This window comes from Tympanuchus pallidicinctus, unplaced genomic scaffold (assembly GCF_026119805.1).
Source record: "Tympanuchus pallidicinctus isolate F22 unplaced genomic scaffold, pur_lepc_1.0 scaffold10, whole genome shotgun sequence".
Taxonomy (NCBI): domain Eukaryota; kingdom Metazoa; phylum Chordata; class Aves; order Galliformes; family Phasianidae; genus Tympanuchus; species Tympanuchus pallidicinctus.
This window is the reverse complement of record NW_026294619.1, coordinates 8,764,102-8,788,477: the sequence shown is the minus strand read 5'-3', so window position 1 is coordinate 8,788,477 and position 24,376 is coordinate 8,764,102. Positions and strand designations below refer to the sequence as shown.

Here is a 24,376-nt window from a genome sequence, read left to right as displayed (position 1 = left end):
ACATAAGCAAGATGGGATGAAAACTGTCACTGGGCACATAAGTGTGAAGAGAGAGTGCTGATGCTTAATGTCACCATAATCTTTTATGACAAAACAGAGTTTAACATCAGTGATGTGTTAATTAAGTTGTCATAAACACAGCACAGCTTATTGAAGGTCTTCTTTTATTCATGTACCATTACCTGAAGAATATGTCCTGTAGTTAGTGTAAGAAGAAGAAATGCAAAACACTAGTTTTACAGGAATGTTCTGAGGGATGATATTGCATCTTGCTGACACTACACACGGTTTGTGACACTTTTGGGGCTGTAAGTAAAACACATCTTCTTAAGATTTTCCTAAAACAAATGTTGACTCGTACAATAAAGTTAATTTATGCTTTGATTTATTTGAAATAATTTATTTTTAATGACTTTTTAAGCTCATAATCTTATTGAGGACTACTTAGAGAAATGACTTTAATAAGCTTAACCAAGAAACCAAAGAAATAAGTGATGAAAATTCAACAAAACCATTAAAGCTCAATGTGTTTTTTGTATGTCTGTTCCAGGAAAATTTAAATAAACTAATGACTAACCTAAAATCTACAGCCCCTCACTTCGTCCGATGCATTATTCCCAACGAATCAAAAACACCAGGTATGGAAAACACAGCTGTCTTAAAACCTCAGAATATTTGAACAACGTAATTCCAGTATTTACTTGCAAGCCCCCTGGAATGAATTTGAATATTGTCTATGTATGTGGTTCACCTAATCCCATGATGTTGCCCTTTCGTGAGATGGCACCTCACTTTTTTTAGTTCCCTTGGTGAAATGAAGATTAAGCCCTATGGAAGAGTTTAGCTTTGTTTCTCCCCTGTAGGTGCAATGGATGCTTTTCTTGTCTTGCATCAGCTCCGCTGTAATGGCGTCCTGGAAGGCATCCGCATTTGCCGTAAGGGTTTCCCAAACAGGGTGCTTTATGCTGACTTTAAACAAAGGTAATGCAGAGCTGTGTTGTCTCCCGTCCTGTCCCAACAGACAAAATAAGCAAAGCATGCCTTCTCATTCTTAACTGGAAATGTTTTATTCCATTCCAGTTTATTTTCCATTCTCTTGGTCTGAATGTGGAAGGCAGAACTCTGCTCTTGCGGTTGTGTAGATGCAAAGTAGGAAATTAGTCCAGGCCACTATGCTAGTTTCATTTATTGCTCCTCTGTTGTTAACAGGTACCGCATTCTGAATCCAGGTGCAATCCCAGAGGATAAGTTTGTGGATAGCAGGAAAGCTGCTGAAAAACTACTGGCATCTTTAGATATTGACCATAACCAATATCGTTTCGGGCATACTAAGGTAACCAGAGAAAGATGATTAATGAATGTGTAAAGAGAAAGGCAAGGGATGTAATCCGCAGAATAGGACTCTATGCAACCTCTGGTTGTGTCAGTTAATGAGGAGTTGATAATATAGGAACTAGCAGTATAGCAGAAAACCAAAATTAATTTTAAACTGTGCTAGAGAAAAGTTATTTCTCTAGCTTAAGCTCCCAAAAAGCTTGTATTACAGCAACAGTACAAACAAACACAAGAGCAGCTGATATTCCATGCTCCCCAGTAAAATACTAGCTCATTTGCACCATGAGGTCAGCTGCAGCTTTTTTAACGAAGCTGTGTGACATGATCCCATTAGTAGGGAACTGACAGTGGTTTAGCCAACCTGCACTGAACCCTGTCACAGCTGAAATGTACTTTGGAGAATGTCAATAAAACAGTTTCACTTATTCAAAACTAGGAACATGAGATTTGATTTTACAGAAACAGTGGAACAGTGCAGACCCTAATGAAAATACCTTATTTCTTATTAATGCAAGCATCATCTTATTTCTTAATAAACGTGCCAACAGAACTACCATAATTCTGAACAATTACAACAATGTGTGTATAGCTAACTGCTGGTATACTTTGGAAGAAAACTAATCACTGTCATCAAATGGCATCTGTGCATGTACCAGGTGTTCTTCAAGGCTGGTCTGTTGGGTCACCTAGAAGAAATGAGGGATGAGAGACTTGCAAAGATCCTAACGATGATCCAAGCAAGGGCACGTGGCAGACTGATGAGGATTGAGTTCCAGAAGATAGTGGAGCGCAGGTATGAAGCCACCCTCTTCAATCTTAGCGGATAATAGTCATTAGCATTTAATTATATCTTGAGTAGAGCCATTATTACTGTCACCAAGGCTCTAACTAATCCTAAATTAAAGGTTTAACATTCATGTCTGATAAAACTAATAGCAACTGTTTCTTGGTTACCTGAAAATGGGATTTGGAAATTTTTCATGTCCCTGAAAATTAAGAGCTACAGAAAACATTTCCTGCATATGTGGGAACCTAGAACAAGTTCCCAATATAACCAGGGAGCAGAGCTGTAAAACTGACTGAGAATGAAAAAAAAAAAAGGTATCTCATTTTCTAAATTCATGCTAAGCATTAGGGGATTTTGCTTTCTTCCTTAAACAGGGATGCCCTTCTTGTAATTCAGTGGAATATCCGTGCCTTTATGGCTGTGAAGAATTGGCCCTGGATGAAGCTTTACTTTAAGATCAAACCTCTTCTGAAGTCTGCAGAAACTGAAAAAGAGATGGCCAATATGAAGGAAGAGTTCTTGAAGCTAAAGGAGGCCCTGGAAAAATCTGAAGCAAGGAGAAAGGAACTTGAAGAGAAACAAGTCTCTTTAGTTCAGGAAAAAAATGATTTGCTACTGCAGCTCCAAGCTGTGAGTAGACGTATACTTATGTGCTCATTAGATGTACTTTCAAGATCAAAGGCTTACAGACCATGATATTATTTCTGTTCAACTAAAATAAGCTGTTGGCCTTGTCAGAGTCTTGCCAAAAAGTAGAGCAGATAGAAATTGTCATGCTCTAGCATAAAACAAGGTGGACTAATAATGCAAGTCTTACCAGAGTTCTGTCCAAAGCAATTTCTGTTGTATACAAAAGCATAATTAGAGAGGCATACATGACTAGTCATTCTCAGCACTCTATTGTCCTGCTCTGTTAATTAATTGTTGGTCTTGTTTTCTGAAGTCAGGAATAAAGAATTTTCCCTAGCTTTGATTGGATCAAGCCCTGTGACTGCTTTACAGGATAGGTGAGAGATGAGGCAGTGACTACTTGATCTCTTTCTTTTGCTACCCCAGGAACAAGACACTCTGGCAGATGCTGAGGAGCGATGTGACTTGTTGATTAAATCCAAGATTCAGCTGGAGGCCAAAGTCAAAGAGCTGACAGAGCGAGTTGAGGATGAGGAAGAGATGAATTCTGAGCTGACATCCAAAAAGAGAAAATTGGAAGATGAGTGCTCTGAGCTCAAGAAAGATATTGATGATCTTGAAATAACACTTGCAAAAGTAGAGAAAGAGAAGCATGCCACTGAAAATAAGGTATCTATTGAACTTTGCCATATATTCAAAAGAGGTCAGGCAAGGATTATCTTTATGACAAGATCTACTGGTCTTCTTGACAGCTTTATACTCTGTTACATAGGCTACACCGAAGGATCAGTACACACAGAGTCATTCAAACTTACGAGGGAAAATCAGTTAGTCTGAGTTTCTCTTTTTCTGAAATGAGTTTTGCTGCAACTCTTCTAAAGAATTATGTCCAGGTTTGGCATTCGTAAGTAAACAATTTTCTGCTGTAACCTTGAGTTCTTCCAGCAATTTTTCTGGGGACCTCCTATTTTTCCCAGAGAGAATCAAGAGCTATAATACACCACAGAAAGAGTAGCACTGGGGAAAAAAAAAAGTAAAAAAAAAAAAAAAAATGCTTTTGATATAAAAGTCTGCAACAAGGACTGGCACATACTGGCTCTCTTGCTGACAGTTTCACAGAAATTGCCACAAAGGGGTGAAGGGAAAGACATCCCTTTCTTTTCAATGTCTTCTTCCATACAAATTCACTAAGAACATTCATTTGAACCAAGTTATGATAACCCCTTTCTTCAGAATCCTACAAATACACCTCCTTCATCCTCCACACAGGTGAAAAATCTGACAGAAGAAATGGCGACTCTTGATGAGAACATCAGCAAACTTACTAAGGAGAAGAAGTCCTTGCAGGAAGCTCATCAGCAAGTATTGGATGACCTTCAAGCAGAGGAAGACAAGGTCAACACACTGAGCAAAGCTAAAGTGAAACTGGAACAGCAAGTGGATGATGTAAGCTGGCTTGGACTTCATTTTTCTGCATGCTTGTTCGCCCAACACTAACAGTTTTCATGAGTCTGAAATGTCATAAAGCTTTGTCCTTTCAGAATCAATCACGTATTTATAAATGCAGCTCTTGTTGAATTGTCTGCAAAAAATAAAATGACAGCAACAACGTGAATCTTATCTTCATGCTCAAGTCTCTGAAAGGAATGTAATAAAAAAGGGAAAATCTACTACGTTTGCATTTGCAGTGTAACTTGACATGGAAGCAGAACTTTGCTACAAAGAGAACTGCAATGTTACTCAGACGTAAAGCAGGGACTAGTCCTTATATTTCTTTAGCTCATATGTCTACTGGCTGCACAAGATTGTATGCCTACACTTATGCACTTCAACACTTGCTAGGGCTTAGCATGAAGATAGGCTTAGTATGCAGCTGACTGTTATAAACAATCTGTGTTGAATATATTTAATGAACAACTTTGTACCTAAAGCTTGAGGGCTCGCTTGAACAAGAGAAGAAGGTGAGGATGGATCTAGAGAGGGCAAAACGCAAACTGGAAGGAGATTTGAAGCTGACCCAAGAGAGCGTCATGGACTTGGAGAATGATAAGTTGCAAATGGAGGAAAAGCTGAAAAAGTAAGACTTTTTTTCTGGTATACTAAGTAAAGCAGCACAGTTACCACTGCCTGATGTATTCAGGTGTGTCATTGTGGCCTGGTGGTGGCTTAAAGGAAATTTCATCACAGATGAGAGAGTGATAGGGAGGAAAATCACTGTTACTTGTTTTCAGTATACCTGAAACATTAGAATTGATTAGACTTATCAGCATTATATATATACATATAGTTTGTTTTTATTGCTTAGCAGAAAAAGGAATCTTCTAAGAAGTCATTCCTCCTAACTATAAGAATATTGTTGAAAGACCTAACTAAAAGCCTATTTTTCCTTTGAATGTGAAAATAGCATTGCTCTGTATGACATAAGGAACAAAAAATGTAATTGCACAAATATTTGAAGTCTTGACTTGGAAATGACTGCTAAGACAGTTATGTATTTTCTTCCATATGGTGATACACAAGGATTGTTTTCATTTTTAGATACATTAGGAGTTTTGTTGAACAGCTCTTTGAAAATTGCAGGAGCCTAGTTTTGAACTGTGGAGAAAACTGTCACAGTGGGATTTTCCTTTCCTTGGCAGGAAAGAGTTTGAAATGAGCCAACTGAATTCCAAGATAGAAGATGAACAAGCTATTGTAATGCAGCTGCAGAAGAAGATTAAGGAACTTCAGGTTAGCTTGCTTCTTTCTCATTTCTTTTAGGATGAGATTCCCAAGGCTGGATATGTCTTTGGGCAGCCTTTTCTAGGGAAGGTGTACCTGTCCATTAGAGAGGTTGGAACTGGATGGTCTTTTCTGTTCCTTCCAATCCAAGCCACCATATGATTATCTGTCTTACCGAAGGGCTTTGCAGAGATTTGCACAGCTAGCTGCCACTCAGCTTTGAGACGCAAAGCAGTGCAACCCCAATCCCTTTTCCCTCAAGGAACTGATTCCCCAAGATGTATGACTGTAGTTTCAGGAAAAGCAGAAAGGCTTCATTGTTTTTGTTTAATCTTGGAACCATGGAGCTGAGGATGGCTGTGGTTGCCAGGGAGGAGTTCAGCAATTAATAGGAATGGATTTGAAATTTAGGGTAGGAGCTCAAATACACATGAAATTTTCAACAGAAATTAAAAGGCCAAAGTCAGCCAGCACAGTCCAAACAAAATATCAACTCTGATTTTTCTATAAATAAAGAACATTTGAGTAACTTGAATATGAAGCATATGTTCACCAAAATAACTGCTTCATTAAATAAAAATAAAGGCCTCCCAATGAATAGTCATTACTCATTAAATTCTAGACACTGCTTTATTTAAAGTCATCAGTCTTAAAACTCCTAGAGAGAAGTTATTTCTGTCACATAGCTCTTAGACTGGAAGCAAAGAGAACTCTTACAGTTCCTCTCAATGGCAATCAGCTGCTACACCTACTAAGAAATAACTTCTCTCCCATACTTGACCTATATGTAAAGTACCTGACAGAATACAAGTTGATGTACTTTACCTGAGTGTCTTGAACTAAAGCTTGTGGGGAAAATTGTAGAACTCATAGAGCTATTTACTATGAGAAAGATGTCTTGCCCTGTGGCTCAATATCTGATTTATTGATACAATGGGCAAATTCTCTAACCGCTGTGTTTCCTCCTCTGTTTTAGAGTGTTGGATTGGCAGAGAATTTCACTGTAACATGCTTCAAGGTTTTCTGGTGGGAATCATCTGAAGGTGACCCCAAGGTTCTCCTTTCTCTTTGTTAGGCTCGTATAGAAGAGTTAGAAGAGGAGCTGGAAGCAGAAAGAGCTGCTCGAGCTAAGGTGGAAAAGCAGAGATCAGATTTGGCCCGAGAGCTGGAGGAATTAAGTGAGCGGCTTGAAGAGGCTGGGGGTGCCACTGCTGCCCAGCTGGAGATGAACAAGAAACGTGAAGCTGAATTCCTGAAGCTGCGGCGTGACCTTGAGGAGGCCACACTGCACTATGAAGCCACAGCTGCTGCTCTGAGGAAGAAGCATGCAGACAGTGTGGCTGAGATGGGGGAGCAGCTGGACAACCTGCAGCGCGTCAAGCAGAAACTGGAAAAGGAGAAAAGCGAGCTGAAAATGGAAGTGGATGATCTGACATCCAACATGGAGCAAATGGTTAAGGGAAAAGTAAGGGCCTTGAGAGTTCCCATACCCGCCAGTGGTCTTGTATAGCCAAGGCTTGTCTGAAGGCTTCCCAGGACAGCCGGTAGGGCTGGCACATTTCAGAGTGTCTTGCGATCTGGTGGAGCTTGTGAGTGCAGTATCACCCCTTCCCCAGCTGGTGGTATAGCCCTTCTCATTTGGAGACAGGATAGCCATTGAAATGGCCTTTGTCAGATGTAGTACATCCTCAGTCCCAGACGTACTGGTTATTCATATATCCCAGAGCACAAAACCATGCCACTCAGTGGTCCCCTAGGCTGATGATGACTATGGAGATGCCATTCAAGGCAGCTCAGATGCTGATCTCGGCCCACAGTTTTGACTCACATGAGCAAGGAATGTAAAACAAAGGCTTGCATGACAATTCTGTTCATTTTCAATTCCTATGGCTGAATTATGCATTTTGCTTCCTCAGTAGACAGTCATGGCAGCTTTCAGAGTGCTCTGAAGAGTCTGCTCTGTGAAACTGAAGACAGGATTTCAGTATTCCGAGTATAAGAAGGCTGACATCAAACTCAATTTATGATAAATAGCAATTACAGCAGAATCAGGAAAGCAGTTTTCACTGGAGATGATTTTCCCATCAAACAATTGCGATGAAGCTTATGTCTGAACTTCATAGGCATATGATTGGTTCTAAAGATCTTGCAGAGACTTTGTCTGTGGTGCTTCACTTCACAACACAGTTAAGGAAAAGCAAATGAGGAAGGTGTTCTGATGGGGAGACTCCTGCCTGGGACCGCAGATGCAGGGTTTCTATTCTCCATTTTACTGCTGTCCTCCAAAGTGACATGGCAGCTTTTCTTCTCACAGTTCCAGTGTCCTTGTCTTCAAAACAGTGACAATGTGCACACACACACAGCCTGATAAGTGGGATTATTTCTTCTTGACTACTTTTAAAACTGAGCCAAATCTCAAATATTTTATTCATGTTTCAGGCAGTTCGTGTTCCTGTAAGGTGCATTTCACTGTTGTTTTATTTGGTGGAAAACAAAAAAATTGTATTTGCCAGGTCAAATTGCTCTTTAAACCAGGGTGCCAATCCAACATGATGTAAGAGCTCTTGCTGTAAGGCTTATGAAGATCAGGCCTTACCCTCTCATTAACATTCATTACAAGCTGGTGGTAGAAGAGATGTTTGTGTCTTTGTTATCTGCTGTTTATTTGAAAGGGGCACACACAAAAAAGATGTATTTCAAAGGCTACAGCTTCCAAATGGCTATTTGGAGGCTGCAGCTTTGTATGTCTCTTCTCCTGATTCCCATTTAGGCAAATGCAGAAAAACTTTGTCGCACTTATGAAGATCATCTGAATGAGACAAAAACTAAACTGGATGAAATGACTCGCCTCATGAATGACCTCACTACTCAGAAGGCAAAACTCCAGAGTGAAAATGGTATGTGTAGTAAATGAGTGTTCAGTCCAAATAAGCTATTAGTAAGCAGAATGTCAAGTGACTACACCAAAGAGAAGTGGTGTGCAGTGGCGTTAGTACTGAATCTGACTGGATTTGATTTGCTGAACAGAATTTTTGCTTTGCATCTTCCAATTTTCCTGTCTTCAATATTCTTCTAACATTGGCTGGAGAGACCCTGACTTGAACTGTCTTTTAAAACTGATCTATAATCATATCTACCAGCGTGCTGTGCTACTGCCTCATGAGCTGAGATGGATGTACTGGCCAAGTACCACTTTCACAAACAACAACACATATATTGCAGAGCTAGAGGGAAGATGAGGGAATTGGCATACTTCTGTTGTCTGTGTGAATACACCTTCCTCAGCATGGCCACAGGCAGTGCACTACAGAGGATGCTCACATCCAACAAAAAAAAGTGCATGCTACATTTTTTTGCCACAAAACTCTTCTCTCTGCATCCCCATCAGATACCACTATTCTGCCAGATTAACTTCCTCTGCATTTTTAAAGACATTTCATTTCCTGTCTACTTTCATGTTATTTCTCTGTACTCTTGAAGAGCTGCAGTTTCTGCCCCGTAGTGATGCCCTTGTGATAAGTAAAGTTTTCCTTATATATCCCTCTGTTTTGTATGCTGGCAGTTGTGGGGTTATTAAAGTACTTTGGATCCGTCTGAAAAGAAATCTATAAAGACAAAGTAGTGAAGAAAATGAAACCAGCGACAATTTCATGTGAAAGCAAGCAACAGTCTAGCCTGATTCATGAAATTGCCTGAAGTTCATTAATCCAAGTAATGACAGTACAAATATGAGTAATCAGGAAAAAAAAAAAAAAAGAAAAAAAAAAAAAGAAAATTATCCTGGTTTAGTGTCTTGATGGCTACAAGTTTGGAAGATGCTTCACAAAAGGCCAGCTATAATCATGTTTGTTCTTTCCCTCAGTTGAACTGTATAAGTTGGACTTTGATTTTTGGCTCTGGCTGCAAGCATGTCACTTCCTCTTCTTAAATCCTATGACAGGTGAATTTGTAAGACAGCTTGAAGAGAAAGAGTCACTGATAAGTCAAATGTCCCGAGGAAAAACATCATTTACACAGCAGATTGAAGAACTTAGGAGACAACTAGAAGAGGAAACCAAGGTAATGCTTTGACTGTGTCCCATTCATTGAAATGGAATAGGAGAAACTACTCATGTTCATTTGTATCCTGGATAAAAACTGAAATGAGATATAGGAGAGAGAACACCACCTGCTAACAGAACAGTATAAATTCCTGCCCTGACAGCAGCAAGTCAAAGGAGAATAGTTTTGAAAAATAATTGGTGTTCATAATTGCTAAATAAAACTGACCTAATAGCATATGCAAAATCTCAGATCTTACATCTTATAAATCAGAATGTTTCTCTGAAGGTATCAGAATATCTTCAGTTTTTGTAGTTTCCCAGCATGTTACCTGTTGGGATGACTTTCTGCTTGACTTGTCCAGGCCTGACAAAGCCAGCAAGAAAAACCAAAGATTTGACCCTTTATTTGAATTTCTACGGCATGCTTGTTTAGGTTACCCTGTAGATAACCCTGCATTGTTGTGACCTTTCTATCCCTGCAGTCCAAAAACGCCCTGGCTCATGCCCTGCAAGCAGCCAGGCATGACTGTGACCTCTTGCGAGAACAGTATGAAGAGGAGCAAGAAGCCAAGGCAGAGCTGCAGCGGGCTCTCTCCAAGGGAAATGCAGAAGTCGCGCAGTGGAGAACAAAGTATGAGACTGATGCCATTCAGAGGACTGAGGAACTGGAAGATGCCAAGTAAGTGGCTTACACGGGCTTCATCTGGCACTCAGCTGAGAGAACTGTAGCCTCTGTCTCTGAGCATCTCCATTCTGCAGGATATTCCCTCATTTCCAGTACATTTTCTCCATCTAGGATTTTCACTGTGATCTTTTTCGAGTTCCTCCTTTCTTTCCAGGACCTCTTCTTTCTGCTGAGACTACCAGCCCCTGGCTTTCCCCATCTAAATAGCCTATGACCAAAAGCCCAAGGCATGATCAGCCTCCTAATCAGAAGCTATGTCTCTTAAATGGAAATTTCACTATGTAGTACTTTAATTTGACTAGGCTTTATCAAAAGTCACAACCAGCCCATAGTGGTCACAATTAGAAATCATAGCAGGCTTCTTATTGAGAACTCAAAAGTTCAGTTTCAAACATTCACGCACATGCACAAAATTATCTGCCACTTGTAGCATTCACAATTTAAGCTATTTTTTGTCTAAGAAAGTCCCTTCTCTCTAGAGCCTTGATTTTTATTTATTTTTCCTTCCCTTTTCCCGCCATTTTCCCTTTGGAAATCAAATTATTGAGATATTGCTTTGGTGGATAGACAGCAGTCATTGCCCTCACTCATCTTGCTGTCTCTTCCCATCTGGCAGGAAAAAGCTTGCTGCTCGCCTGCAAGAAGCCGAGGAAGCAATCGAAGCTGCCAACGCCAAGTGCTCTTCTCTGGAAAAGACAAAGCACAGGCTGCAGAATGAGCTAGAAGATATGATGATTGATCTAGAAAAGGCCAACTCAGCAGCTGCCTCCCTGGACAAGAAGCAGCGTGGTTTCGACAAGATCATCAATGACTGGAAGCAGAAGTATGAAGAGTCACAGGCTGAGCTGGAAGCTTCCCAGAAGGAGGCCCGCAGCCTCAGCACAGAGCTCTTCAAGCTGAAGAATGCCTATGAAGAGACACTGGACCATCTGGAGACTCTGAAACGGGAAAACAAGAATCTCCAAGGTAGGCTTCATTCAGGACTCCATGACTGGTGCCAGAGACACAGCATTGGGAACAGCTGTAAGGAAAGGCATTTCTTTTATCCTTAAAAGAACTTTCAGCCTGGAGACTCTGATGTTGGAAATGAAAGTTCTAAGCATTGAAAATGATTTTGCCAGAGGACTGACTAGATCTGTGTTATCTACTGTTGCCTACAGTTTTGTTTGAAACAAGAATTCTTGTTGCAAGGCAGAAGGAAGACACTTAAGTGTCAGTGTAGCCTTTTACTAGCAGTACAGTCCTTGCTTGTTACACTAATGGAGCAATTCACATTGTTGAAAGCAAATTTCTAATCATGACCATTGCTTTTTCCTCCTCCTGCCAGGGGCAGGGGAAGTGAGCTCACTGCTTGCAGAGGTGTCAGCCTCAGAGAAGGAACAAGAAAGGTGGCAAAGATGCAACAGATGAGGCCTAAATAGCTCCCAAAGTAGGGCACCATGTTGCTAGCCTGCAGATCACAGATAAAAACTAAACTGCTTCAAAAAGTATTTATGAGAAAGCCTGTGCCCTCAAGTTCATCAGGTAAAAGCAGTGGCTGTACAAGAAGGATGTACACAAGCTGTCCTGCATACAGATGAGCACTTGAGGTGCCAGAGGCATGGATCTTATATTCTCATTCTGTGTATTGCTTTATGTTTGGAATACTCAAATTGACACTAAATCCCTCTGACCTTTTTTTTTTTTTTTTAATTTGTTTGTTTCAGAGGAAATTTCTGATCTGACCAATCAGATCAGTGAAGGAAACAAGAACCTCCACGAGATAGAAAAAGTCAAGAAGCAGGTCGAACAAGAAAAGTCAGAGGTTCAGCTGGCTCTGGAAGAAGCAGAGGTAAGGAGAGAGAACTCAAAAGATTGACAAATTATTTCTTTATCATGAATTTCCCTCCTTTTTGATCCTCTCAGCTACTCTGCAAATGTGCTAGTAGTAAGTGGAACTGCCCTGCAACCAGCTCCCCTGAGCTTGCTAGCCAGCCATGGGTTTCAAGAGAGACTGGTGTCTTTTGGAGATCTCAGCTCTGAGATCACCAAACGGAGGCTGCTTCAAAGGAGGTGTCTCGTAGGGGTTGTTATTGGGTTTCTTTTTCTTTTTTTTCTTTTTTTCTTTTTTTTTCTTTCTGGAAGCACAAAAATCCTTTGTTCACCTTCTGAAAAGCCAGCATAAGAGCATTCCAGTCTTTCAGGAAATTTGGGAATTATGGTTTTACAAAATTTTATCAGATATTTCTAGTGCCTAGTTTCCATCAGCAAATTCACCATTTCCTATCACAGAGCATAGGAAAACAAACCTCCAGATGACATTAAATCTTATGAGGTTTTAAATATTGCTTTAGATGATTCACTTCGCTTTAAAAAAAATAAAGTGGTCTCAAGCTTGGAAACAAGACAAAAACAGGCCATCCAGAAAATCTTTTACTCCCATAGGAGTTTGGTAAGACACTTAACATCACTGTGTTTCTTTTTATAGTGACAGGTATGCACGTATCCAATAGGGATGGCCCAACGCAGTTTACAGAAACAAACCAACAATGCAGAACAGACTGACTGGAGATTCTGATTATTTCTAGGGTTTTCTGGAAGCTTGGTGCATTGCAGAGTTAGGAAGGGGGTGTCGGTGTTGCTGGCTAGAAGCAACACAGCAAGGGGTTGTAAGGGGGAGGGCTGTGTCTCGTTTGAACTGTTCTCTTCACAGCATCTGTTGAAGTGAGCATCATGCAGCAACAGGGATCTGTTAATGCCTTAAATGCTGTGCAACTTCTTTTGTCTATTACAGGATGCTTTACAGATTGCAGGGATTTCACAGCCAAACAAACAGGTCTCACAATCAGAGCAGAGGAAATGGCATGTCTGTCTCCCCCAGCTCTGAGATGTGAAGGGTGATTACATGCTCTGTCACTGAGCTTCTCTCACAGGAAAGAATACATCAGTTCTGAGGGATCCAAGGGGCATGCTTTACTTTCATGAACTGTGTGAAATGGTTTCCTGAATCTCAGAAATTGGCAGCTAACTGAAGTAAAGCGATGATGTATTTAATTGTGATAGAAATGTCGTAGTGCAGACTTTCTCCCTCCCTTGTGATTTCGATTTCTGACCCTCGTCATTGGTGTTTCTGTGTACCATTCTCAGTAACACAGAGTGGCTGCTTGGCATGAAGTGGCATGAGAAGTGTCCTGTAGCTGCTGCACAATGGCCAGAGACAATCAAGGATTTTGAACAGCTTTGCTTTTGGGAACCCCATTCTGTTTCCACCATCTCTTGAGGGAAACACAGCAAAGCCAGTGCAATTTTACTCTTCAGAGAGCACTTTCTAGAGATGTGGTGTTCAGTTCCACTTTCCTTCTTCATGTGATGAGAGCAGCAGTGAGTCAGAGTGGCCCTGAACTTGGTTTGTGCATGACCTGAGAGTCAAAGACCTGGTGTTTAACTAGTGGTTGCCACTAACACAGTTCTTGACTTCTGTGAGTGAGAAAGAACATCAGAACAAGGACAAACCTCCCCTGTTCTGTGATGTTTCCTTCATGTTTACTGGAAATAAGGGGCAGAATAGTTTGTCTCACAGAGCTGATGCCTACTATGTCTTTCCTTAAAGTAACTCCATAACGAGATTGCATATGTGGGAGGTTTTCAACACTCCCTGATTTGGAGAGATCTTGATGAGCTTTAGGTGGACCCCTTCAAGCTCCCAACAACAATCTGGTTTCAGCTTCTCCCTCTCCCTTAGAAGCCAATGCACTTCCTGAGGGTGTCTGCGCTGCAGTGCAGGGGAATGCATGTGTTGGTACCAAAACCATGTAGGCAAGGTCTAAGTACTGGTTCTTTGGTGAGCCATGGACTCTTTGATAATGTGAACCACAGGGAGCTTTCTGCTCCATTTTCCAGCTGCCAGGTTGCATCAAAGGTGAATAAAAGTATTGCTTTGCCAAGTAAGCAGCTCATGTCCCTTGCTTAGAGATAGGGGCAGTGGAGGAACTTTGCTACTGGGAGCAGTAAGAAAAGCATGAAGGGATCTCTTTCTGCATCAGCTTGTGATTTGAAAAGAAAGAAAAAGCAACTGCATGCTCATGGTGCTTTCTATTCCAGGGAGCTTTGGAGCATGAAGAAAGCAAGACCCTTCGTTTTCAGCTTGAGCTTTCTCAGCTTAAAGCTGATTTTGAAAGGAAGCTGGCAGAAAAGGATGAAGAAATGGAAAATATAAGGTACATGTTTCTTCTGCTAAAAGGATCAGAAATATTCTCAAGACCCAAGGCAGCCAAACAAACCACAATGAGTTATGCCAGCAAAAGCAGATGCTGGCAGTATCAGTAATTAAGGCAGCTCTGGTTATTGCCCTCTGCCAGAGGGTAGTTCTACCACAAGATCTGTTCTTAGTTCAGATATTCCTGTCAGTCCAGTCTCTGCCAGTGTACATGTAAACCCACCAGACATATCACAAAGCAGCTGCAGGAAAACCAGCTGGAACAGTCATGGGAAGACCATGAGCTGCTATGCCTGTATGTTCACAGCAGGAAACAAGCAGATCTAGTCTACTGCCTTCTCCCAATCCCCTCCTATGAGCTCCTTCCAAGGGGAACCACAAATCAGCAGAACTGTTGCAGTGGTGCTCAGATTGATGCTAGCTGAAGGCAGTATTTAATTCTGCATCTGATTCATTTGTGCAATCCATAGCTACACTATTAGCAGGAGGACACAAGGAGCTTGCAGTTATGCATGCATAATTAGGATAAGCAGTGAGATTTGGAGAAGTACAGAATGCATGGATATAAAAGGAGAGGAGCCTGCAGGTAAAAAGGGGTGAGCAACAAGAAAAAGGAAAAGCAATCAGATGACAGAAGGATGAAATCTTTTCCCCACTTTCCTCTAGCACAAACCCTAGTCTGAAGAGTTACTCTGATTACAGAGACCACAGGACAAGCCATTCCATACGATGTTCCTGCCTCAGCCACATTGTGTGTGTTTTGCTGCTAGGCTGCCCTGCAGGCAGGCAGGACTATCCTTGGGAATCTGGGGCACAGTTCTCTGTCTTGCCCAAGCAATAAGATTGTCAAGGTTTCCCTTGTTGCCTTAATGAGTTCCCAGAAATGATATGCAAACAGCAAAGCCCGGCCAAGGGTGAGAAGAAATTTTTTTACTGTGAGTCATATTCTGTATATTGAGTTACTTTCTGGCTGCAGGAGAGCAAAACCTTCACCTTGGGACTTAGAATGTGAAACTGCTGATTTTAAGCCTCTCTGTTCTGACTGTTAGAGGAAAATTATGCACCTGCCTCTATTTGTTTTGCCATCTCTTAAATTGACAGTAAGCTGCCTTTAGCAGGGGGACCAGCCTGTTGATTACAGTGGGCTTAATCTCTTCTAACTTTACATGTCCATAATACAGATTTCTATTCCCAATCTACTCCCATAATAATTCAGCATACAAAATACACATTCCAACATCTGCTTTAAGGCGCACTAAATTGTAGCTTGCAATTGCCATTTACTATATAAAGAGCCCCTACAGTGATTAACTTGAATGTAGCTACCAACCATCAGTTTGATTAATCTCCTTTCTTAATGCCTTCATGTAAAGCATCCCAGTAGATGATTCAGTAAATATGGTAAGTGACAGTTAAGCTTGAAGTGCTTCTTGCGAGGTTCAGGCCTGTACCTGCTTGTGTTCATAACGTACTCAAGGAAGCTCCCTGCTGAAATATTGCCAAAGAAAACATGGGAGAAGGATGCTATAAGTGCTTACAGATCAGGAGTTGGCTGAGGGTGTGAAACATACTAGACCAAGTACACAGCAACAAGGTGCTAGAAACCCATGCTATGTATGTCCTTCAGAAATGTAGTGCTGCTTCTAGATAAGATGCCTCTTGAAGGTGAAGTATGGTTTCACGTAGCTCTACATCCCTTCCCAGGGAGTAAAACATCTCCCTTCACCCTTAACTTCCCATCTACTTTATCCAAAATCAGGAGGAACCAACAACGCACCATAGATTCTCTGCAGTCCACCCTCGATTCTGAAGCCCGGAGCAGAAATGAGGCCATCCGGCTGAAGAAGAAGATGGAAGGAGACCTCAACGAGATGGAAATCCAGCTCAGCCATGCTAACAGACATGCTGCAGAAGCAACCAAGTCAACACGTGGCCTGCAGACACAGATTAAGGTACTCTGAGAACTGGGTTTCATACCGAAATAGTAATGGTGATGGTGATCAAGAGAAAAGCTACTCTCGAGCACATGCAGTAAAGCCCTTATGATCACAGTTGATATGAGAGAATATTGAGCAGTAGATTTCTTCCAAGACTTGCAGACAAAGGTGGGTGAGATACAGGCATGAAACCCTGCTGGCTACAGCCTCTTGCAGGGGCAGAGAGCTACAGCACGAGGTACTGAAAATCTGTGATTTCCTTGAAAGCCTGCAAATCTTTTAAAATTGGAGAGCAAACCAGTTGGCTGGAATACAGAGTGTGTGTGTGTATGTTCAGTTTTCTCACCTGCTTCAACATTGGTAAATATTTTTGTTCTAAAAAGGTTTGAAAAGATAAGAGATATCTTAAGTCATTACCTGCCTCTTGTCCTTCCTGTGCCCATGCTGCCAGTTCTGCCTCAGGCACAAGTGCCAGCTATTGACAGATCTCAGTTCAGGCTTTTCCCCTGTTGCACCACCTACCAGAAAAGCTCTTGAGATAACAGTCTAGAGGAAGCTTTTCTCCAGTAAAGAAACACCGAACCTTTGGAGTGGGCCCCAAGTGATCTCTACAACCAATAGGTCCTTATATACACAGGGACTCAAAATGGAGTTAGCCTGGTAAAACCTGGCTTCTTTGTTCTAGGAGCTTCAGGTGCAGCTGGATGACTTGGGACACCTGAATGAAGACTTCAAGGAGCAGCTGGCAGTCTCTGACAGGAGGAACAACCTTCTCCAGTCAGAGCTGGATGAGCTGAGGGCTTTGCTGGACCAGACTGAACGAGCGAGGAAGCTGGCAGAGCACGAGCTGCTGGAAGCCACTGAACGTGTGAACCTGCTGCATACTCAGGTTGGCTTTTCCTGGATTAAACTGAGCTTCGCCTGTTAAGCATTGACACTGTTCATCCATGGGCATCACGAGACAGACGCTCCCTGCATGCCTTCTGGTTAGAAAATGAAGGAGAGGAAATAAACCACTCTGCATATGTGCTCCCTCCTTCCTGCCAGGGCAACTGGAACTGATGGCTCAGCCAACTGCTTTAAGCAGTTCCCAGTTCCCCATGGGTGATTACAAGCGCAAGTTGTAGTTCTTTCCTTCTCTAGGTGCTATAAAACTGTAACTTTGTGCTTTCAGTGGGCTGCTGCTGGGATGGAGAAGCACACATGGTGTTTTTGCTGCTGTTACTCAGCAAATCAAATTGCAGAGCCTGGGTGTAGGCCTACTGTGCAGTGTAGCAAAAAGTACTCGACTACACCACAGGGCTTAGTTAAGAGAGGCCTTTGGACTTGAAGAGTCATGTAGGAACAGCTCTTGACTCACCAGCATTTTTGCTGCAAAATCCAAGCTTCTCATCACCAAATACTGTATACTCAGAAGGGAGAATGAGCTTTTTCTGCTTTGATGACATGAGGCTTTTGTTCTAACCACCTCATTAACTAACAGATTATGGATCATTAGTTTTCCGAGTTGAACTGCCTTATCCATTCTTCTATTTCAGTCTCTAGCTTATTATGTTATCTGAATAAAAATCTGAATGTTTACAGCTTTGTGAGTACCCTTAACACCTCCTAGGCCTGGAGCTAGCTGGGTAGCAAAAGCCCTTACCACACTGCTGGGTCCCCCGAAATACTGCAAAAATAATTAAACCTTGGTGTGCTATGGTATTTAAAGAAGTCAGGTCTCCAATAATCACTTTTCCTCCTTTTCTGCTTTTCTTTTGTGGAAAACGTAATCAAAGAACACAAGCCTGATCAATCAGAAGAAGAAGCTGGAGGGTGACATCTCCCAGATGCAGAATGAAGTGGAGGAATCAATCCAAGAGTGCCGGAACGCAGAGGAAAAAGCCAAGAAAGCCATCACAGATGTAAGTAGCTTAGTTCCTTGCTCATATTGTTTCAGCTCCAAAGTGTCCAAGGACAGCACAGCATTTCTTAAGAATGTTACAAACCTGACATACCCAAGTGCTCCACAGTGATCTGGAGGCAGCTGATGTAACTACAACATTACACAGGCTGGAAGTAAAAAGAGAGGAAAGAATTCTGTTTGATCAAGTTCATCTTATTTTTTCAAGAATGCAGATTCCACTGATCCTCAAAGTCTCAAGTCACATCACCTTTCAACTTTCAACTGGGTAAACTGTATATTTCTGTAGGCTAAACCAGTTCAGATTGATCTAGCACTAACTGGTTGACTGGTCTACATAGAATCTGATACGAGAAACAAAATTACTGAGTCCAAAATGAGGTACCCCATAAATAGGTGTCTATTAGGAAAACATGAGGACAAAGATTCAAGAAGACAGAGTGCATTCTTCCTATCAGGAGAAGGACATCATTTGGATGTCCTTCATTAGAGTATACTTAATTTCCCACAGACCTGGAGAAACACAGAGTTGGGCTGACATATCACATCATGGTGTGCATGAATGAAGCTATTCTTGTACCACAGTCTTCGCTTCTCAGGAGGCAGTGCTATTACTGCCTGCCAGGGAGAAGACACTGACTGTCCTTGATTCAACTCCAGCCTGGACTGCAGCAATTGCTGGCTTCCAGTGTCTGCTCAGTGATGGATACAAAATCTGTAAATGGCTCTTGGTAGCAGGGAAACATGTCAAATCAGAAAAGAGCTAATAGGCGTGCTTGTTACCAGCCTTGCAGAATGGCCAGGGACGATGACATAAGATGCTGAAACTGAGCTTCCTATTGCAGCATGCTACAGAAACTGCTGTGATGTTACAGCCACTCAGGAAGCTCTCATCTATGGCTGTTCAGGGAAATTTGCTTTCCAGTTGTTTTAATTTACTACCAAGACGCCCTAACTCCAATATTAGATTTTTTAAATAAACTCTAGTTGAAATGTCTGTTGTGAGTTGTACAGATTACAGGTATTGTAAATGAGGACATTTAAACATCATAGCAAGGATTCTAAATCCAAACAAATAAACAAGTAAAACAAACAACAACAACAAAAAACCCACCTTAAATCACAGCATTAGAATAGAAAGGGGAAAAAAAAATCATATTCTCTGTGCGCAGGGGATATGTGCGGACATAAAATATTCTTTGGGGTTCTGGGTACAGTGAATGATCCAAGTAGTGGATGATTCAAGACAGATCTTTCATCAGGTTTTTAATGAGGCACAATTCTGTGGCATAATAGAGGTGCTGTAAAGTTTGGTTGTTTTTCAGGCAGCAATGATGGCTGAGGAGCTTAAAAAGGAGCAAGACACTAGTGCTCACTTGGAGAGAATGAAGAAGAATATGGAGCAAACCATTAAAGACCTGCAGAAACGACTGGATGAAGCAGAACAAATTGCCCTGAAAGGTGGCAAGAAACAGATCCAGAAACTGGAATCCAGGGTAAGTTTGCAATCAAACTATAGTTCACTATCCCTCGTCTTATAGAACTGGGACTGGGTAGATGGCCTAGGGCTGCTTGGTAAGTTTATAGAAGCTGATAACAGATGCTGTGAATGCTTTCCTCTGTTTCACAGAAAGCAGGTGAACAGTTCTTGGAAACACATTTCCCTTTTATCATTCAGTTACAATGAACTGTTGTAGCACAGCAGTTGGCCAACTTCCTCATGAACAAAATAGTGAAAATTTTAAAAAGGAATGGCACAACATCTAAAACTGGGAAAGGCCTCTGCTTGCTTCATTTGAACATTTTTTTCTCTTGCCAAAATTTCTATCGAGCATCTGGGTTTGAGTGGGATCTTTGACTGCTGGTTCACCTTAAACGCACGTAAGAAAAGTAGAATGGGAAGTAGAATGATCCATTTTTGAAATTCAGCTCTATTACGATGTTGAGAAGATGAACAATTCTTGAACTGCGAAGTACATTATCCACTGCATTATACATATAAGGGCAAGAGCTTTTTCTTTTTTGCAGGTTCGTGAGCTGGAGAATGAACTTGAGAACGAACTCCGCCGCAACTCTGATGCCCAAAAGGGAGCCCGCAAGTTTGAGAGGCGCATAAAGGAGCTGACTTATCAGGTGACCATGGACTGCATAGCCACTAGGTCCCAGTGAAGCATAAAGGAGGGCATCACCCAGAGCTTTCTGATTGCAAGAAGCTTTATGGATGGGACGAATATCTTGTTAGGGCTACTATCATCTTGCCTGATTCACTGTAACTAATGGTATAAAGAATGCTATTGCTGGGATTTGAATTTGGTTTTAGCATGGTTATAAAATGGAGCAGGCTTAAATGATGATTCACACTGCCCAGAAGAATGCCCAGCTGTCTCTCAGCTGTGCTGATGTTGCTAAAAAGAGGATTCTGATGCATCACCAGGTGTCGGGCTGCCCAGTCCCAGAGCTCTGACACTTACCACAGGTTTACTAACAGCTGCTCATGCTGCTTGCCTTTCAAAAAAACAAAACCAAAAAAACTTCAGTACAGAGCACTGCTTCCCTGGCTTTTGACAGTACTCTTAAGATAATCCTATCCACCTGTTTACTCTATTATTTAATATCATACGTGTTGTTTTACTCTGACTTCTGTATGCAGAGCCTGAAGGTTGCTAAGAAGGCACAGGCAGATAGAATTAACTGATCTGCTTGTTTATGGCCTGCAAAAGCTTAAAATTGGTGCATTTTACCAGAAATGCCTTCAAAACAGATTTTACAAAAATCAAATTACATATATTTTAGGCATGCCCATAGGCCTGTTTCACTCAATAATGACACACTCTGTAACAACAAGTGCTTCTCACCCCCAAGCAAGGAATTTTCTGTGTATGTATAGGTATACATGATGTAAATACACAAATACAGAGGCTACTCTCTTTTAGTCCCCAGCCTCCAAGATCTCACACATCTTCAATCAGCCTGCAGAATCTATGTGCAGGTTGATCTCAATATGACTTGTTCATACTTCAGACAACATGTTTGCAAAATAATATACTTACCAACTGTAATGACTGAAGTGTGGGAAATGCTTTTGGCCTTTATTACACTATTAACTCAATTATTGGTGTTTTGGTACAGTCAGAAGAAGATAAGAAGAATCTGGCCCGAATGCAGGATCTGATAGATAAGCTGCAGCTAAAAGTGAAAAGCTACAAACACCAAGCAGAGGAAGCTGTAAGTGACTATTTAGGTCTTTTTTTCCCTAATTGTGTTATCCAATTACTATTTGCATTTATATGAAGGCTGGACTTATAAATGTATTTACATATAAAATATATAGCATTTGCACTGATTACCTTAGAAGAAATTACTCCATTTTATCTCAGGATTGGAGAGTAATTTGCAGGATGCAAAGGGAAGGGAAGAACAAGAAAGACTTTTTTTCCTGATACTCCCTCAGGAGGTATGTTTAGAGCCTTCCAGTTCACTTAAAATGAAGAGTGCTGCTGGAAACATCAAATCCTTTCTTTGTGGAGGAACAAAAACCCTAACCGCAATAAATAAATAAATAAAATAAACCACCAACCCTCGGCCCTTCAAGAGCCAAATGGGTCCCATAGGGCTGTTACTTAGCCATGCTGAGCCCTTTTGTTATATTTGAAGTGGAAAGCTTTGTTTCTTAGGGATTGGAGGTAATGGCTCTGCTGTTTTCTCTCACTAGGAAGCACAAGCCAATCTGTACCTTTCGAAGTACAGAAAACAGCAACACGATCTGGATGATGCCGAAGAGAGGGCAGAAATAGCTGAATCTCAAGTTAACAAGCTGAGGAGCAAGTCAAGAGACATTGGCATGAAAAAGGTACGGTTTTACTCTATGGGGCAAATGTGACTGGTCAGTACACAGTAGCCAGAAGCTTCCAGATCGTTTCAGAAATGTGATATTAAAAAGCTCAGTTTCTCCCTCCCTTTAATGATGTAGATATCTATGTATGCAGTGGAGCTGGGGGATTATTGCATTAGCAGAATGCCAGTTATTCTAACAATGCTCTTTCAAAAAAACCTGCATTGATTTCAAGAGCTGGATGAAAATGTTAGGTGTTAGCCATGCGGTGTGATTAGTAATGAGAAATACATCTGTGATATTTTGCACCTGAGCAAAATGGTACAAAAGTAAGATTGATGAAACTGAAAGGTGCTACGAAATCAAATCTCTGCCTGACTTTACCTGCCTGATAGCAACCAGGAAAAGGAAGGGCGGTGTTGCTATTTGTAGGAATGTTAGAAGAGGAGCCGGGTCACTGCTTTTATTTGCTTCATTTGCAAAGGTGACACAGACTCCCATACTTATCAACATATAAATGTAGTGGAGGTTAAGCTCCTAAATCAAATAAGAGAAAATAAATCCTTCTATATTATTTAGCTGTTTTTATCCCATTCCATCCCATCACTTCCTTCATTCTTCTGTATCCACAATTCTATGGAAAGGAAATACTCCAATTTCTGCTTTTATAATAGACTATTACAGTCATCTTTAGCTGAAATAAACTAGTGTAGATTCCCTGTCTATAGCAGGGCTACATTAATACTAGATGAACATCTGGTCTTTTACACATTTACACACTTCCTTTAGGGAGAGAATGCCATAGGAAAGGCTTTATTTATAAGCATTTTTAGATTAGCATTAAAATTAGCTTCCTAATACTGCTACCCCTGTTCCTGGAAACTCTAGGAAGTATGTGTGATTCAGAGCAAACAACACTGTATTGTGACATGTCTGCACAGAAATCATCTGCTCTCAAAGGACACAAACAGTAGCATTAGGAGAAAAAGCCTACTCGCTGAAGAGAAAAGATTCAATATCTGTAGCATTTAGTGCTAGTCTATTTCAGCTATAAGCTGGTAATGCAAATAAGCACAAGCATTAGTGAATAGAAGTTTTTGTCATTTACTCGTGAACTTACCCTAAATCCCCTGCAGTGCTTTGTTTTTCAACAGCTATATACTTTCTCAATTGCATTTCAGGTTCATGAAGAGGAGTAAGCGCAGTCCTGGCTCACAGATACAAGATGATGTTTCATACAATCAGGCATAACCAAAAGCAGATGTGTTAAAACAAAACTAAAACAAGCACTTACAAAAATAAATATCAAGTGAAAACCAAAGCACAATGTGAGGTGTATTCCATTCATTTCTATATAATTTCATTTTGTTGAGCCCCAGGCATCCAATAAAGGATTACATACTTCCACTAGCCCACTTCATTATACAGGAACAAATCCTAATTGGCAGGTCTCTTGTGAAATCAAACTGAAGGGCAAATCCAGTCATGTTTTCCAGTCTCAGGGGCCAACCCTTAAAGTCACAATAGCTCAGCTTCTAGCTGTCTTGTCTGCTGGTCAGGGGCTGTACCAGTTTTTTTAGGACAGCAGAAGCTAAACTTCAGACAAACAACCAGTTTAGAAGCTTCTCCTACAATTGGTCAAAGGATTTCTGATCTCTAGCTGCAGGACAGAATTGCCTGCATTAGAAATAGTGTGGCCAGCAGGAGCAGAGATGTAATCATCCCCCTGTGCTTAGCCTGGTGAGGCTGCACATCGCGTACCGTGTTTTGAGCCCCTCACTACAAGGAAGATATTGAGGCCCTGGAGTGTGTCCAGAGAAGGGCAATGAAACTGGTGAGGGGTGTGGAGCACAAGTCTCATGAGGAGCGGCTGAGGGAGCTGGGATTGTTGAGTCTGGAGAAGAGGAGGCTCAGGGGAGACCTCACTGCACTCTTTAACTTCCCAAAGGGAGGTTGTGATGAAGAGGGATTTGGCCTCTTCTCCCAGGCAACGAGCAGGACCCAAGGAAACGGCTACAAGTTGTGCAAGAGGAGATTTAGGTTAGAGATAAGGAAGAACTTTTTCTCTCAGGGAGTGGTCAGGCACTGGAATGGCTGCCCAGTGAGGTGATGGAATCACCATCCCTGGCAGTGTTCAAGAGGCGTCTGGATGAGGAGCTACAAAATATGGTCTAGTGCTTGTGCTAGCAATGGTAATGGGAGGAGGGTTGGACTAGATGATCTTGCAGGTCCTTTCCAACCTTGTGATTCCATGATTGGCAAAATGCTATGGAGGGACTTGTCACAAAAAAACTGCTCATGGCTCATA

The 24,376-nt window shown here is 41.4% G+C and overlaps 1 protein-coding gene across 1 annotated transcript in view; it reads left to right on the top strand.

The window, feature by feature from the left end:
• The window catches only part of MYH15 (myosin heavy chain 15), a 43,567-nt gene extending 20,178 nt beyond the window's left edge, over window positions 1-23,389 (top strand). Inside the window, exons 19-42 of the mRNA XM_052705163.1 lie at window positions 551-638; window positions 864-981; window positions 1,210-1,333; window positions 1,992-2,128; window positions 2,497-2,752; window positions 3,179-3,421; window positions 4,022-4,198; window positions 4,684-4,829; window positions 5,392-5,482; window positions 6,549-6,938; window positions 8,244-8,370; window positions 9,414-9,532; window positions 9,999-10,195; window positions 10,818-11,167; window positions 11,908-12,032; window positions 14,282-14,397; window positions 16,156-16,348; window positions 17,019-17,222; window positions 18,112-18,237; window positions 19,562-19,732; window positions 20,265-20,369; window positions 21,366-21,461; window positions 21,949-22,086; window positions 23,250-23,389. Coding sequence (XP_052561123.1) covers window positions 551-638; window positions 864-981; window positions 1,210-1,333; window positions 1,992-2,128; window positions 2,497-2,752; window positions 3,179-3,421; window positions 4,022-4,198; window positions 4,684-4,829; window positions 5,392-5,482; window positions 6,549-6,938; window positions 8,244-8,370; window positions 9,414-9,532; window positions 9,999-10,195; window positions 10,818-11,167; window positions 11,908-12,032; window positions 14,282-14,397; window positions 16,156-16,348; window positions 17,019-17,222; window positions 18,112-18,237; window positions 19,562-19,732; window positions 20,265-20,369; window positions 21,366-21,461; window positions 21,949-22,086; window positions 23,250-23,267 — 3,855 coding nt within the window. The 3' untranslated portion in view covers window positions 23,268-23,389. The remainder of the gene's footprint in view (window positions 1-550; window positions 639-863; window positions 982-1,209; window positions 1,334-1,991; window positions 2,129-2,496; window positions 2,753-3,178; window positions 3,422-4,021; window positions 4,199-4,683; window positions 4,830-5,391; window positions 5,483-6,548; window positions 6,939-8,243; window positions 8,371-9,413; window positions 9,533-9,998; window positions 10,196-10,817; window positions 11,168-11,907; window positions 12,033-14,281; window positions 14,398-16,155; window positions 16,349-17,018; window positions 17,223-18,111; window positions 18,238-19,561; window positions 19,733-20,264; window positions 20,370-21,365; window positions 21,462-21,948; window positions 22,087-23,249) is intronic.
• Window positions 23,390-24,376: the final 987 nt, after the last annotated feature.